Consider the following 18,751-nt stretch of genomic DNA (forward strand, 5'->3'; position numbering starts at 1 on the left):
GTAACTGAAAAGGCAATAATTAAAGTACTCAGTTTTCTTCTATGAATACAATGAACCTACAGTTATTTGTCCTTGGCTTCAAGGGGATTTTTTTCCAGAGGCCGTCCATACAATTTAAGTAGTCTCTCTGCTCTATATCATCAAATGAACTATTGCAACAAGGACCTGTAGGGTCCTCAATATGTTTTTAATATTAGACACACAATAGGTGGCATTATACATATAGAGAATTCACAGGCGTTTGTCCCACAGTGATGCCACTAAGTCCCTGGGAATGGATAGGTGACATTCTTATGAATATTGGTTCTGGGAACAATATGGCTGCCTCCGCTGTGTGTAAGCAGTGGGATTTGGTGAAAATAATTACCTCAGAAGGCAAGATGCAAGGCAATGTTTCTGATCTTTTAATGTAGCCCCCAAAAAGACCAATTCTCAGGTATACACGCAAAGATTGATTATCTCCTGGATGTGTCTACGGGGGACTGTGGCAGATGTGATTGATATCTGCTGCGATCCTCCATGCTAGATTGCATAAGCAACCCCCACTGATTTCTATTGGGACTGGTAAATAGCGGGATTTACCGAGTCCTGGTAGCTAATGCCATCTAATGCCATCTAATGACATATGGAGTCAGCCATTGTAGCTTATAAGCTACACTTCACAGAGTTTAATGGAAAGGGATCCTTAAGATCCCTCCCCGGCACTCTTAAATCACACATGCTCAGAACCGCGCTGGGGTCCCAAAGGAAGAGTGATGGCATTAGCGATCACTTCATTTCATGCAGGGACGGGCCTTGTGGCCCGACCCCAGGGGCATGCAAAGCATTCCCGGAGATACTGGGCTGCCCCATCAGACTAGTCTGGCTGCAGTACCGGCTCCTATACTGAAAAAAGGAGCCGAGTGATACACATAATGTCACAGTGCAGCTCCCGTCTCCTGTCACTGAGGAGTCAGCAATTTGGCATTACCCCTCAGAGGATGACATGCAGGTGCGACCCGCACAGCCTGCACCCCCCACTGATTGGAGCAATCCTTAATTGTTATTGCTGCTATAAGTGGCGACAAGAAAGTATCCTGTCATTCGTAAATCTGCTCCTTAATATTTTAACAATTTAAATCTTGCATACCTCATGTCAGAGTTGTAATCTGTGGTTGGGCATAGTGTCCCAATGCTAGGATTATATGAAACCCCAGTTTTAGGATTCTGTATGAAATCTTCACTACTTCTGTCTTCTCTTCTCCCCACCTCCAGGAACAGAGTATCCCCTCTCCCTCTGCTAATGGGTGTTTTACACCTGTTTCCTTATAGCACAGACATTACTACGCTAATAAAGTCTCTCTCTCTCTCTCTCCATCTATCTTTCTCTCTCTCCTCTCTTTTTATATAAACATATATATATATATATATATATATAGCCGCCATTTTGTACATTCCCGACTCCTTACTGATTCAGCCAAGGAACAAAAGGCTAATTAGTTAGTGCACCCAATTAGTGACTTGTGTCTAATCGTGGATCAGAAAATTGTCAGTTTTCATCAAGAACTCTGAAAATTCAAAACGTGTAACAAGGGCCGGACGCTAGGGACAGGTGGCAGGAAGTGGAGCCATTAACACTTTCTACTCACTAGCAACAACATAGATGGGTAGTTTAAGGGATATGCAAGGTGGAGGTATGTCCAAAGCAGGTCACCACAGTAGTTATTAGATCCATGAGCAGCTGACAAGAACATATGAAAATAATGAAACCTTTAAATGGCCCAGAACCAGTTTATCCTCTATATTCTATTTAGTTCTGTGTCAGTAAAAAAATATATATATTGGATGTCAGTAAATTTTTATAAAACTGTTAATGAAACACAGATTTATAACATACTGTACATGTATGTAGGAAGGACAATGAGAGAACAGGTTATATAAAGATGTGCACACTCCTGATCAAACTAGTGACAGCCCAGGGCGGGTGTGTCAGAAGTCCTTTTCTGGAAGCCTGACAAATATCTGGACCAGCCACTCCAAAGCTGGGTACACATGAGATAATTTTTTTAATGATTGCCCGATTTCCAATGGATAATAACGAGATATCGTTCAAATCATCAAATGCGTACGCACTACTGAGTGGAGCGCGGGTCGTCCGTCACATCTTCAGATCTGCTGTACATGCAGCCCAATCTGAAGATGTTGCTGATGATCCCATGCATTTAGAAGCCGCAGGATGCGGTGGGGGAACAATATATCGTACGGTCGTTCACCAGATCGTGCAGTGTGTGCGGGCTGCACAATCTATTGCCCTGTTGCATCTGCCATCGGCTGGATATACAGTAGTCTAATGTGTGTACCCAGCTTTAAGGGCAGAGGGAGGCTAGTACAGTGAGAGATTTCAGGAAGACCTAAGCAAAGCAATTCCAGTTTCACTATAAAAGATTTTCACTATAAAAATAGAACCATGAGTTTCCCAGCGGGCTGCAATCTCTGTTTTACATTGGTGTATCTTCTATATGTTATGTCTGTGCTATAAGCCTATAACAATGTGTAAAGGACTTGTCATCGTAATATGTACCAGACTGATGGTGCTGCATCGACCCGATAGCCTGTAGCTGCTTAATAAGAGACACTGACAGCCTGCAACCCTCACAGCTGGGACTGAGTACTAGGCGGCTGCCGGTCACCCTGTCCTGCTCAGACAGATGGTGGGAATTTATACACTTTTGTTATGCAATCAGCAGGAGCAGAATGCAGGACAAAGGCTGATGGCAGTCCAGCCCCAGCACACTGGCTTTATGCAGAGCTATGTGTGGGCGCAGAGAATTGTGCATCTGGACAGATCTTTTGGGCATGACCTGATTTGCCCCATGTGGACACTACAGTGCTCACTGATATGTCATAAGTGCCGGTACAGTCATCACAGCACCGTTTTTGTGGCAGGTTTAGGCAATGTCTGAAGCTGCCAGGGCATGCTGGAACTTGTAGTTCCAAGCCAGTTTATGGATTTTGGGAATGCACTGCTGAGATTCACAGATCAGGTGATGCTGGGAGTTTTGGTTCTGACAACAGCTGGAGAGCTGAGGCTGCCCACAATGTGATTATGGCAGAGGTTCCTAAACTGTGTGCCGTTGCTCCCTGGGGTGCCTTGGGACACTTGCAGGGGTGGTTGGTGGTCCAGGACCAATTCAAATTATTCTTGGTCAATATAATAGGTAAAACCAGTGCTGGTGGCTGCCAGTCATAAAATATGTGGCCAAACAGAAGCAAATCTTGTCCCTCACCACACAACCGACCCTAAGAATGACATATAAACACAATCTACTTAATGTAATATTTCTTTCTAAATTTCACAATAAGAAATTTTTGGCCTGAGGGTGCTGTGAAAAAAATTCTGATATTCTAGGGCGCCGTGATTCAAAAAAGTTTGGAAACCACTGGATTATGGCTTTGTGCAGTAACGTAAGGCACTGATAGGGTTAATGAGATACAAAGGTCATGGTTCGTGTGGTATGCAACATTTCCATTATAGCATACTGCAAGTGTTGGTCATTTACACTAATACTGAGGAGGTCATATATTATGGGAAGGTGTGGTGGGATTCTTGTATTAAGTGAAGAGTAATTGGAGGAAATGAAGGCCAGGTAGTTTAGTAATGAAAAATGAAAGCACATAATATTATATTTATTGCAGCTTCTGACAATTCTACGCTGCCTTACAGACAGTTTCCCCAGAAAGGTAGAATATATTAGCACAGTAAACCAAAATCCACAAAAGATATCTAATTATGGTGACCCTTAGACATGTCAGCTGTGAGAGGAAGATGGTTTGCTATCAAAATGTATTTATTTTCCCATTGTACATCATTTCATATACATAAACAGTATTGTATCTGCTGAGATGTATAACTAGTTATATAAATATCATACATCATACGTTACCCTCATATTCAACAATATTTAATAATGACTGAATGGATGTTTGGACGATGATTTTAAATATTAGGGGAAAATAAATAACTTTTATCATATTCACTGGACATAATAGTGGGAGCTGCTCATAATAATACAGTAGTATGCCATAGTGACTCTGTGTGATTATCACAGTATGCGTTTGTGTGGCTCATCTCTGTAACAGATCACATTATTCATTTGGATATTCAGTCTTATGAAATGATTGCATGGATGTGCTGATTGGACTTGGCCATGGCATTGTGTGTGTGTGTGTGTGTGTGTGTGTGTGTGTGTGTGTGTGTGTGTGTGTGTGTGTGTGTGTGTGTGTGTCTGGCTGGCATCTGTGTATCTCTGTGTGTGTGTGTGTGTCTGTGTATCACTGTGTGTGTGTCTGTGTATCATTGGGTGTATGTGTGTGTCTGTTGTTCTGTGTGTGTCATTATGTGTATGTCTGTCTATCTCTATGTGTGATTCTGTGCGTGTCAGTGTGTGTGTGTGTGTGTGTGTGTGTGTGTGTGTGTGTGTGTGTGTGTGTCTGTGAATCAGTGTGTGTGTGTGTGTGTGTGTGTGTGTGTGTGTGTGTGTGTGTGTGTGTGTGTGTGTCTGTGTAAGTGTGAGTATCTGCTTGTGATTGTATCTGTGTAGCTATGTGTTTGTTTGTTTGTTTGTTTGTTTGTTTGTTTGTGTGTGTCTGTTTACATTCAAAATTGGATTGTGTATGGTGTATTTGGTGGCAGAACAAACAAATCAGCCTCTGTCTGTATGGCCACCATGAGTCATTGACTATTGTACTGTCACACAAGAGAAACACACTTATCCTCTGAGTCTTCTGTAACTTATCACGCCTGTGAGTCTCAACCTTCCCATGATATCCTATGTATTCTGCCCAAGCTCATTATAGTGACCTGACTCCCCGTCGACCTGGTCTCCTATGCACTGTATGCTACTGTTGGACTTTAATAATAATAATAATAATAATAATAATAATAATAATTTTATTTATATAGCGCTCTTTCTCCAATAGGACTCAAGGCGCTTAACAGATACACAGCATAATATAGTACAGAAAAATAATGAAGTACATTTTTCATAAAATACAGAAGCATGAAGATACTAAAAGAGATACTATGGAAATGCTTGAGTAAACAGGAAAGTCTTGAGTCTACTTTTGAAGGATTCTATAGTTGGGGCCTCTCGCACTGTGCTGGGAAGTGAGTTCCATAGAGTCGGAGCCGCATGACTAAAAGCTCGACCCCCAGATGAATTACGGTAGATTCTAGGTACTGCTAAAAGTCCTTCATCTACAGATCGCAGTAATCGAGTGGGGCAGTATGGGATCAGAAGCTGTTTCAGGTACCTTGGGCCTTGGTCATGTAATGCTTTGAAACTCTTTACATGATTGCCAACCTTTTGTTCTCTTATGTTTCCATAGTCGCTGCTGTGAGAAGAAGAGCTGCGGCAATCGGAACGAGACCCCATCAGATCCCGTCATTATTGACAGGTAGGAAACCTGGGTGCAGATCACCTGTCTGATCATACACCTGGCTCTCAGTGCCTGCTATGAGTGTATGCTCTGTGCTATAATGCTGTTTGCTGGGCTTGTCTATGCGACCCTGGGTCCAGAACAGAGTCACGTATCCTGTATCATGGAGGCTGTACTCACTCTAGCAATATTGTGGTTGTTACATGGTGTATTCTCTAATCGTCTCCTCCGCCCTGATAAATATTCTGTGCCTTTCCCTTGTCCTGTGAGACCTTTCCCTGTCCACAGCCTGCAGTACATTCCTGGGACCATCTGCTTCTCTCATCTACACATCTCACTGCTGCAGCACACATACCCACCAGCACAGTAATCACACCCTATACACACAGGCACAACACACACACACACACAACACACACACACACACACACACACACACACCACACAATCAGACACTAAACACATATGCATTAAACACACAGATGCCATGCACAGGCACTACACACATACAAAACACACAATCAGACACTAAACACATATGCACTAAACACACAGATGCCATGCACAGGCACTAGTACATACATACATACATACATACATACATACATACATACATACACACAAAACACACAGTCACACCCTAAACATATGTGCACTAAACACACAGATGCCATGTACAGGCACTACACACACACACAACACACAATCAGACACTAAACATATATGCACTAAACACACAGATGCCATGTACAGGCACTACACACATACAAAACACACAATCAGACACTAAACATATATGCACTAAACACACAGATGCCATGTACAGGCACTACACACATACAAAACACACAATCAGACACTAAACACATATGCACTAAACACACAGATGCCATGCACAGGCACTACATACATACAAAACACACAATCAGACACTAAACACATATGCACTAAACACACAGATGCCATGCACAGGCACTACACACATACAAAACACACAATCAGATACTAAACATATATGCACTAAACACACAGATGCCATATACAGGAACTACACACATACAAAACACACAATCAGACACTAAACACACAGATGCCATGCACAGGCACTACTTACATACAAAACACACAATCAGACACTAAACACATATGCACTATTATTATTATGACCAGTTATTTATATAGCACACACATATTCCACAGCACTTTACAGAGAATATTTGCCCATTCACATCAGTCCCTGCCCCAGTGGAGCGTACAGTCTATATTCCCTACCACATGTACACGCACACACATTCACAGTAGGGTTCATTTTATTTTTATTTTTTTGGGAGCAAATTAACCTATCAGTATATTTTTGGATTGTGGAAGGAAACCGGAGTACCCGGAGGAAACCCACGCAAGTACGGGGAGAATATACAAACTCCACACAGTTAGGGCCGTGGTGGGAATCGAACCAATGACCTCAGTGCTGTCAGGCAGTAATGCTAATCATTACACCATCTGTACTGCCCTAATCACTCAGATGTCATGCAAAGGCACATACAAAACACACAATCAGACACTAAACATATATGCATAATAAATATAACTGCTATTAGATAAAATATGTAGGTGCTGCTATATATAAAAGCAATGCATGTGGTATAAATACGATTTAAAAACACAAGAATAGAGATTTATTTCTCACATATTACAATGTCTGAAACATTCAAAATTAACAATAAATTTATAGTTCCCATATGTTTCTCTTTATAGGGATACAGGGATAGACTTTCTCATTCTATCACGACAGTGATGCATGGGGCTACAGATCCCTGGGACACTGCTTTGTGTATATTTATTATCGCCTAGACATTGCCCCCAATATACACCCCCACCCCCACCGCCATTATAGCAAATCTTTGCAAGTCAGTGTCACAGCTTGTACTATTGGGAGCACTAATATTAAAGGTTGAGAACTCATATATCCTATATAATAAAAAGCTAATGCTGCTCCTCACCTCTATGTTCAAGTGTTTTGCACACCGACGGCCACCGATGCTCCGTTCAGGTGCACACAACCTCTGGTGCTGACATTACTGTTATGTTGTTCCGCCATTTTGACGGGCTGGTAACTAGACATAAATAGACACTGCCCAGACAAACATTAAACACACACTAAACATAAGTAATAAATAGATACTGTACAAACAATAAACACACGCACTCTAAAAATATAAGTAAGAAATAGACACTGCACAGACAATAAACATACGCTAAAAATCTAAGTAATAGATAGACACTGCACAGTCAATAAACACACACTAAACATACAAGTAATAAATAGACACTGGAAAGACAAACAATAAACACACACTAAACATGTAAGTAATAAATAGACACTGCACAGACAAACAATAAACAGACGCTAAACATATAAGTAATAAATGGACACTGCACAGACAGTAACCTGGCAGTAACTAAACATATAAGTAATAAATAGGCACTGCACAGACAATAAACACACACTAAACATATAAGCAATAAATAGACACTGCACAGACAGATAATAAACACACACTAAACATATAAGTAATAAATAGACACTGGACAGACAATAAACACACGCTAAAAATATAAGTAAAAACAGACACTGCACAGACAGACAATAAACACACATTAAATAGATAAGTAATAAATAGACACTGCACAGACAATAAACACACACTAAACATATAAGTAATAATAGACACTGCACAGACAATAAATAAACACGCACTACATATAAGTAATAAATAAACACTGCACAGACAATAAGCACACACTAAAAATATAAGTAATAAAAAACACTGCACAGACAATAAACAAAAACACAAGGACTACACTCACATATAGTGCACTAAAGCTCACATTACACAAACATGGATACACACTAGATGCCCTACACTACACTAACATATACATAAACACAACACCATCACAATTTCTGACAAACACTCCTATGGCTGGGAAGTTTGTGCCTGGGAATCGGATGCAAATTTTGCTTTACTATAGGCTTCCAGTCTCATGCGTGTTATCGCTCAGGGCTATGACTATGTAGACTGAGCTTCCTCCCGCTCAGTACACTGGGCTTATAGATTCCCCAGGCGGCTAGTGAATCTGGGCTAGGAAGCTGCCTCATTTCTGGAAGGGATTTATGCAGTACTGCCAAGGGCATGCTAGTATGTCTGGCAATAGATGCCATAATGCTGAAGACTGCGGCATTTATCATCTATCCTCTGTTACGTGTGCAGTTCTAAAATAAAAATAAAGAAATGTCATGCGCAATGCACCTTGCGCCCTGACACTGACAAAATAGATTCAATTATACCCCAACAATAACCCTATAAAGTGGAGCCTGCGACTGACTTTCACTCATTCTTATTATTCTTTATTTACACATAGCTGTACATTCACTTTGCCCAATCTACTTTTTGTTGTTCCAGGATTAAGACATTGAGATTGAACTATTACTAATACAAAAGTATTATCCGTTGCGTTGTTACTCAGTAATTCATGCAAATTGGTCAAACAAGTACCACACATCCTTTTGATTATAAACTCATGTTACTATAATGTTTGTGCTTTACAAATGCTAAATATCAAAAATAATAATGAACCGCGATGTGTGCAGACCAGAGTTCCAGCCATTATCTCAGAAGGATGCTATAGTCTGCTGCGTAATATGTTGTAGACACCTGTATTATACAGGGAGTTCAAAAAGCCCCTCCGCAGTGAGCACTGTCTCTGGCTGCAGATCTCTTTCTTCCACAGGGGTGGGAGGTCAGAGAGAGACAACACTTTCAACACTTAATATAGATACTTAACAAATTTTCTTTTATTTCATGCAAGTAAAGTCTTTAAAAACAATTATGTTGTCATATTACTTAGCACACATTCTCTGCAGGGAGACTTGCTTAGCACACAGTCACTGCGGAGGGACTTCTTGTACTCCTTGTATAACGTGGTCATTGGAGATTATGCATTGGTTCTTACAGTACATTGACAAATACATGATGACACACTCTAGCATCATGGGTTTCAATGCTTGATCTTTCCAAAAACTCATTTGTGACTATGAAATTTGTTCCATAATTTACTGAGCATGATTTTGAAGCAATTGAGCTTAGTTCTGCATATCAGATGTTCAGAATTAGATACAGTATAAGAAGAGGTTAACAGAAACCTCAACATTGCGGGGAGCAAAAACATGAATTGAATCTGATTTCGTCCTATTTCTGCATTGTATCTGTTGTGGGGGAAATGCACCTTTTTATTTGTCATGGGATCGTTATAACGGGAGTGTCCTGTGCATATTTGTGAAGGTTAGTAAATGTATATTCGTGTACTGTTGTTGTTCAGTTCCAGTGGTTGGTAAGTGTGGTGAGCGTGGCCGTGTGCAGCCACCGGCTATGGTTCAGCTACCCAACAGTTATTGCTTCTGTAATGCAGCCACAGCAAACTTGGCAACCACACGTGGGAACCATTAATCATCAACCACTTGAGTTCTGCAAACTCCAACTGGTATTTGGAGGTAACTTGTAGATGGCCAATCAGCTCTTCCTATAATGGAGCCAAGTTTTACATTATTGCACAAGGCATGCACATCCTGTCAGTGAGTGTATAGTGGTCAATGTGGCTTTGCTTTGTGTACTGGTCAAATCAACTGCACATTTTGTATCGGTTAAATGTGACTTGCATTGTATTTTGGCCAGGTAGACTGTGTGTGTGGGTGAATGTGCTGCGTATTGTAAACTAGTCGGCTGCCCATTGTGTACTGGTCAGGGGGATTATACATTATGAATACTGGTGAAATGGGCTGCGTGTTAACTATACCGGTCCAGTGGTGTCTATGATAAATATACAGCTGGGGATCTGATGGTCCAATTTTTGATTACTGCTGAACTACTGTATTTGTATATTGGTCAGACATTATAGTATGGTGCCTGGGTGTCATTTGCGCAATGTTTATTTAAACTTGCCATGTTGCAATCGAGCAGCTTGGCTGGAATATTTTTCTCAGAACCAATGATTCATTTCAGTCCAGTTATACTTTCTTTGTTCTTAGTTGAAAATGATGAGAATTTAGGCATTTTAGCCCCCATTTATCAAGCCTTGGAGATTGATAAATAGCACGGTGATAAACTACCAACCAATCAGCTCCTAACTTCCATGTCACATGCTGTATTTGAAAATTGACAGTTAGGAGCTGGTTGGCTGGTACTTTATCACCGTGCTAATTATCACTCTCCAAGACTTGATAAATCTGGGCCTTAATCTGGTTTAAAAATGCACTTTGCTTCAGTTGCGATTTAAGTGAGACAATCAGAGAAGATGTTTCGGAGCTGTTTACACCCATTCTAGCACATCTGCAACTCATTTCCAAGGTGAAAGCCTTTAGTTGAAGACAGTAATAGCTCAGAGGGAGACACCAATAAAGTGGCCATTATGTTTGTTGTCTTAAAAGGACCATCCTAATTCACTATCCTTCACTAATGTAGCACACGTGCTAAACTCCATGATACACACACTAAAGCCTGAGCACAATGTAATCCTGTGGACAGGATGTAAGTTCCAGTGATCTCCTGACAGTGGGAGATTGTCAGGCCAGCTTCACACTACGCTGATTCCTGCTCTTATGTAGTTGTACATTTATAAATAAAATAATGTGTGTACTTTGTACTTGGCTTGTTTTATAACATCAGCTGTGCGACAATAACTGGAGATATCAATCAGTGGTGCAGTACGGGTACAGCTGTTCATTACCCACTTGAAACATATTGTGCTGTATTTGTAGTTTGAATTATTTCAATGTTAACCTTTACACGGCCAATAACAAATTAACTGCCATTATCTGTGTTGAAAATAGGTTGTAAATCTTTCCCTCCCTCCTAAGCACCTCCGCAGGCGAAGGCGCAGGCGCTGTGACTATACAAATCCATGTGCGTGCCAAGGGTTTAGGGAAAGATGAGCCAAGATAGAGAAGTAATGTCAATGTGAAGTCAAGAAAGACTGCGGGGGATTCCAACCTGGACCCAGCAATTGTGTGATGTAGAATGCCGTTTCCAAACATCATCCTTCAGAGTCAGGCAGAGCTGTATTCCCACAGAATGTTGACGGCAGTTGTGTGTAATGTGTAGACATACTATTGACTTACTTATAGTAGCCCCTAAATCACATATTTTATTATGCACCGCTATGGGGCTGTGAACTAAAATATGAGATTTAGGGGCAAATTCACAAGGAAAGTAGGGCAATTTGGGCAACTTAGGGTGCTGTTGCTGGGTACTAGTCACTGCATATCTATAATGGGTGCAGGGTGTGCAGTGCACATGGGCCCCTAGGTCTAGGGGGCCTATACCTCACACCCAAAATGATATTACCTACCCAAAGTCCCGTGGCTGCCATTTTCCAGGAGACCTGCACATGCGCAGTAGACTCTGCAACAATGCCAATACTGCGCTGCCAGAGAAGAGGGGGTTCTTATGGATTCTGCACATGGGTCCCTTGCTTTCTTAAAATGCCCCTGGTTTCAACACCATTGTAATGGCACATTAGGGGCACAATTCACCCCTAATACAATTAGTATATTGTTGAAACGTTTTGTTTTAAGAATGTGCATGCTGTGTAGAAGGATACAAGACCCTTTTCTTGAGCCTCAAGCACACACAAACACAAGCAGTTTACTTGTGCTGCATTTAAAGCAGAGGCAGCACACGGGCGGACTGGCCATCTGGCAATTCTGGAGAATGCAAGAGGGCCGATGGCCTGATGCGCCAGTCCGGTTGTCTGAGCGGTTGCATATCCCCATGCTCTGTTTGCCCGTGACACTTGACCACACCTTCGTTTCACATACACATATGGAAAGTATGCCAGTGCCCATTTTTAGCCCCAGTCCCTGCATGGTTGTATTGCCAGGTGAATACCATCAACAAGGAATTTATTGAACCCTATGCTTTCCTGCCTACGCAGTCTACATGCACTCACCATGTTTTTGCAGTTACTTCCACGCGGCATATTATTTGCTGTGCTTGATGACAGCACATACAGCATTGTATAAGGATAAAAAGATCCCTTGCATGCGCAATAGAGTCTGTGCTGTGGAGAAGGATGGCACCGCCGGGGGACTCCGGAGAGGTAAGTTTTAAAACCTTGTGCCTCGGTCAGAGAGGAGGAGGCCCCTGATGGACTCGGGCCTCCTCCTCTCTTAAAACGCCCCTGCACGTAGGTCTTCGAATTGGGTAGATAGGAGGAGATACCCTATCAAATCAGTCTTATAGTTTGGTAGAAAGCAGGAGCTCTCCTGGCAGGTAGGTCTCATGGTCAGGTAGAAGGGAGGAGATATCCTAGCGGATTGATTTTATAGTTGGGAAAATAATCCTGGCAGGTAGGTCTTTTGGTTGGTCAGATAGGAGGTGATATTGTAGCATATTGGTCATATAGTTGGGTAGATACGAGGAGCTATCCTGGCAGGTAGGTCTTATGTAGGATAGGAAGAGATATCCTAGCAGATTGGTTTATAGTTGAATAGATGGGAGAAGGTATCCTGACAAATTGGTCCTATAGTTGGGTAGATAGGAGGAGCTATCCTGGCAGGTATGCCTTATGGTTGGTTGGATAGATATGAGAAGATATACCCGCAGATTGGTCCTATAGTTGGGTAGATCTGAGGAGCTATCCTGGCAGGTATGCCTTATGGTTGGTTGGTTGGTTGGTTGGTTGGTTGGTTGGTTGGTTGGTTGGATGGATAGATATGAGAAGATATACCCGCAGATTGGTCCTATAGTTGGGTAGATCTGAGGAGCTATCCTGGCAGGTAGGCCTTATGGTTGCATAGATAGGAGGAGATATACTTGCAGATTGGGTCTATAGTTGGTTAGATATGAGGAGCTATCCTGGCAGGTAGGCCTTATGGTTGCATAGATTGGAGGAGATATACAATACTAACAGATTGCTTTTACAGATGGGTATATCGGAAGATATATACTGTCAAATTGGGAGCATGGACATTTGTGTCCAACTTTCTTCACTTCGATTATTGGCTGGTTTGCATTAGCAGGCTGTAAGGGCACACACACTCTTTATTCAGTGTTGGATTACTTGTAACTCTTGCAGATAAATGGTTAGAAATTACGTTCATTTTATTTAATCTCTATTTTACAGAAAAAGCAGCACAGCGGTACCATGTCTGTTTCCTAAGGTAGTATGATTAAAGGAAGCATATATTTCACAGACAATGGTAGAAAGTGCTAAGAACTTGACTACCAGATTTTATTTGCTGTTAAGACTTGTGTGTCTTGTAATACCTCTAATTGTTTATGAATCCTCAGTATACATTTGAAGTCAGAGGAGATGTGGTGCAGACAACTTGGGAATAATTCTGGGCCAAGTGAGCCAGCCTGTGCCTTTATTGGAAAGGCAGGAGATGGTAGCTGGTTGAGTCTCAGCGAAAGCAACTGTGTAATGATAGATCAGCTTCACGTTTGATGAGAGTGCTGTGTTATTCCGTTTACTAATGAGACACAGAGGATCTCAAGTATTGCACACTGCAGTGCAGGAGGAAGCGGCACAGGTTCTCGTACAGTGCTGAGTATTGTAATAAAATAGCAGTGTGTGCGCAGAGAACACCTCATTACACAGACCAGTAAGCTGAGCGAGTCATCTTATTAAGCAGGAAGGGATACCCAGGGACCAAGCTCTTTAAGACGGGAATTTGATACCTTGAATTTGGCTTGGAATTCTGTGTCAACTTTCTTGTACTGACGTTCTGCACTCTGCACTAACATTTGGCTGGTATAAAAAAAAAATGTAGAGAAGTTATTATACTTACTCATATCATGCCCATTAGTGCAATAATAGCAGTGGATGATGATGATGAATATTATTATTATTATTATTATTATTATTATTATTATTATCATCTTCAATAATAAACATATTTAAGTATTGCTACTGTACTACTGTTGTTTCCTAGATTTAAATAGTGTTTTATACTCACAGTAAATTCATAACTTAGTAAAAAAAATAATATATATATATATATATATATATATATATATATGTATATATGAAGCGTCAAACATAAAGCATGCTTTGCAAGTAAAACAATATGTAGTATATTTAGGCTTCATTTTTACTTTTGTGGTTCTTTTATTTTTTGGTGAATGAGACAAATACACATAACATAACATTATGATTTCATTAGTACTTAGAAGTGAGTTAATTTGATGCACAAATATGCTTAAAATATTAATAGACAGCAATTTTTCAATCTTTCATATTATCATTTGCATTAATTAATTAGAGAATATGTCTTTAAAAATTCTTTTAGAATATATTTGTGCATACAAATGTGGCTGTTTCTCTGATACATTTACTGCATCTCCAGTTGCCTATTCTTTTGAGCTACAGTACACTGATACAATACAAAGTAACATTATTTCCTATTAGGCAGATAATCTTTTTGCTTAATTGAAGTCTTGTTCTGGGTCACAGTTTCTTGCAGAGAGTTCCATGCGGCTGTACGATGGACATTAGCAAAATCTTGCGCTTGTCCCATGGGAGGGACCTCTAAGACCTTGGTATATTTCTCTTTGGGAAGGTGGGAGGGGTGGAGGTGCCATCTAACTATTGAGAAGGTGTTGGAGGTCGATGGAGGGGATTGGAAGTATAAAGAATCTAAGTGTGGTGGTCTTGATGCTGACCCTGCTGACCTGGTTCTTTGTTTTCTTGTCCCAGGGGTAGCCAGAGTGGAGGTTCGGAGAGGTGTTTAATTTGATGTTTATGGTTTGTGTTTCTAAGACTGTGAAAATCCATGAGAGTAGGTCACTAAATGGAAATAAATAAAATACCTGAAATCAATGTGCAAGTGGACCTTTGCTGGTGACTTTCTGATGTTGAGAAATCAATTAGAGAGAATAGAAGATGAAACTCCGCACTAATATATATTTTTATTCTCGACTCACCAGTTCTCTCTGTGACCCTACCAGAGAAATGCAGAAACTAACTTATTCCCAACAGTGCATTTAAAAATATAATTCACTGAAAGAATCCAGCGACCTTTGACTGAATTCAATTCTGTACGTCCAGTACATTGAAATATCTCTTGCTAGATGGAACCGATGTTCCCTCTGTTACTTTGGATTCCTTGCGTCCACCTCTTGATCATTGTTTGCCATCTTTAGAGCAATGAGTTATACAGAGAAAGGCAATTTCCAAAATCATTCTAGTAGCCTCGCTATGAATTAGTAACATATTTAGATACTTTTATAAACTCAACATTTAGCGGTAAAGCAGAAAATGTGAAAGTGATGTCGAAAATCATTTTGTGAGCAGTGATCATTTCTAGGCCCTGTCTAGGACCCTAGGCTCCAACACACCTCAGTGTTTTTCAGGATCTCCAAGGACATTGCATATTTTTCTGGTCAAAGTTGTGCAACTTTATCCTTTACTGCCTCTCCACCTCCAGTCAACCCCTCCTTCTCTCAACCCCTTCCCTGGGCTCTTTAATCCATGGCAAATCTACAACAAAATGGTGTTTTGTTCATTATTCTAGACACCCAGTAACCACAAAACACTATGTTTGATCATTTTGTTCGGCCAGCCATGAGTAGATATGTGTCTACGCTAATGAGGAAATTGACAGTCAATCTCTATTCTCTTTACATGGCTGTACACGTTGCACTTTACCACCCGTGGAATGGGGCAGGAAAAGTTTAACTCTGTAGATCTCTTAGTATTTTTCTAGCACTATGTTATGACATTAATTATTTTACGACTATAGCTATGTTTTATTTTGGCTGCTATGCATAGTAAACATAGGTGTTTATTGTCAGTACATCCACATTTTAGGAAATTAAAAATTCTGATATTTCCAGAAGTAACCATTGGAACTTTCCTAGGAAAAATGGGTCACAGTGTCGGACTGGGGTATGAAGGGCCCACCAGGGGAATGCAGTGCTAGGGGCCCATACTTAGGGGTGTGGTCAGTCTACAAAGGGTGTGTGGCCAGCCTCCACAGAGGCTTGACATGCACAATAGTCTTTTGCAGTGTAATGCAACATATCTACCATGTATAATACAAGTGCACAGTCTGGAAACTGATCCCTAGAGGAAAGAATGGGCCCTCCGGTGGTTTCCTCTGAACCCCTGTGGGCCAGTCTGACCCTGATGGGTCATACTCTTTACCTGCACCGTTAGATTGGCTAAACATTGCAATATTCATAAGACTAAACTAACCTCCAGCCAATTGAAATATTATAGGTCAACCTGTCTATTATCATAGAGTATTATTATAATTTTGCATATAGCATCACCATGTTGCGCAGAGCTGTACAGAGGACAAAAATGTTTTTAGCCAGTCAGAGCAATAAAATGCTTCACTAAGCATAAGCCATTCAGTGGTCTATGTACTTGGAGAGAGATAAAGTGGACAGAGATAATGATCCAGCCAATCAGCTCCTAACTGTCATGTTACAGGATGTGTTTGAAAAATGACAAGAGCTGGTTGGCTGGTACTTTAGCTCTCTACACTATATCTTTCTCTAATGCTTAGTACATAGACCCCTTAGAGTATTATGGTATTCAGATAGTTAAACCAACTGTTTGGTTATTATACTAAAAATGCCCCTGGGGCTTAGCCAAGTTGCAGCCAATCACAGCTTTAGAGTATTCTCAGGAAGAGACCAATAGGTAGCCAATCAGAGTAATAGAAAATGCACATTGCTTGACCAGCCTGTAGCTAATCGTAATACAATTAGATAGTCAGAGAATGAGAGCGTCCACAGAATTAGACCAACATGAGTGCACAGTGGGGGTAATTCAGAGTTGATCGCAGCACCAAATTTGTTAGCAGTTGGGCAAAACCATATGCACTGCAGTTTGGGGCAGATATAACATTTGCAGAGAGTTAGATTTGGGTGGGTTTTGTTTCTGTGCAGGGTAAATATTGGCTGCTTTATTTTTACACTGCAATTTAGATTTTAGTTTGAACACACCCCACCCAAATCTAACTCCCCCTGCAGTGCACATGGTTTTGCCCAACTGCTAACAACTTTTCAGCTGCGATCAACTCGCCCAATATTCACAATTAGGATGGATATCGGAAGCCAGCCATCAAATGATGGCAGGGCTTCCACCATCAAAACTTTCGATGCAGTGGTAACTAACAATGTTTTTGCAAGCACAATAGCAACCTGTGGCCATTTTTTATGTTAAACAGCTGAGTGCCGCTGTATTTTAGTACTGAATGGCCACCGCTTCCACACCATTCAATGGCGACTGCTTCACTAGTTGTTTAACCACAAAAATTTAGCGCCTATCCCTAATTCACAACTCACAACTGAAAAGGTAACCGAGACTCACATCTCATGCCAACTGGTATCATAGAAATAGGGTCAGAAAAAGGAAACCGTTGTTTCCAATGACCCTCTACCCACTTGCATTGCTGCTTGCTTTTGGGAGCGTTTCTTTTCCATACACTATTTGCTTAGCTCACTTGCATTTAACACCAGGAGAATTCATTAGAGAGACATTTTCACTGGTGTATGTACTGCCTCTGTGAAGAACAAAACTCCATCTTATATGAGGCCTTAGAACGCCAGTTATACTGTGCAACACAAACATCTGTCTCATAGGGGCTGTAGGTAGACATGTAGTATAAGGGGTAAATTGACTAAGGTGGAAGGTTTTTTTTAGAACTGGTGACCAGGGCCGTTTGTAGCCAATTTGGCTCCCAGTGCGAGATTTCAAAATGTGCCCCCCCCCCCCCCCCATTGACATAAAAAAATGCGCCCCCCACCCATAGCTATAAAAAGAAAAAGTATGCGCGCGCCTGAGGCGCACGCCATGGCAAGGGGGTGTGGCCTCATTAAAATGGGTGTGGTCTCATTAAAGTGGGCGTGGCCTCATCTGATATCATCACGGCCACCACAGGGGAAAAAAGAAAAATCCAAAAGTCCCCATTTTACACAGTATGGCAGGCATGTGTCCCCATTTTACACATTACGCAGGCAAGACTCCCCATTTTACACATTACGGCAAGCAAGAGTCCCCATTTTACACAGTGCGGCAGGCAAGAGTCCCCATTTTACACATTACAGCAGGCACGTGTCCCCATTTTACACAGTGCGGCAGGCAAGTGTCCCCATTTTACACATTACGGCAGGCAAGAGTCCCTATTTTACACATTACGGCAGGCAAGAATCCCTATTTTACACATTACGGCAGGCACGTGTCCCCATTTTACACAGTGCAGCAGGCAAGTGTCCCCATTTTACACAGTGCGGCAGGCAAGTGTCCCCATTTTACACAGTGC

General features: G+C 41.2%; 1 protein-coding gene across 2 annotated transcripts in view; it reads left to right on the forward strand.

The window, feature by feature from the left end:
* The window catches only part of EBF2 (EBF transcription factor 2), a 108,147-nt gene that overhangs the window by 10,818 nt on the left and 78,578 nt on the right, over window positions 1–18,751 (forward strand). For both annotated transcript variants that reach the window (XM_063931852.1, XM_063931851.1), the window contains exon 6: window positions 5,368–5,436. In XM_063931852.1, the coding sequence (XP_063787922.1) occupies window positions 5,368–5,436 (69 nt within the window). The remainder of the gene's footprint in view (window positions 1–5,367; window positions 5,437–18,751) is intronic.

This window comes from Pseudophryne corroboree, chromosome 6 (genome assembly GCF_028390025.1).
Source record: "Pseudophryne corroboree isolate aPseCor3 chromosome 6, aPseCor3.hap2, whole genome shotgun sequence".
NCBI classification, from domain to species: Eukaryota; Metazoa; Chordata; class Amphibia; order Anura; family Myobatrachidae; genus Pseudophryne; species Pseudophryne corroboree.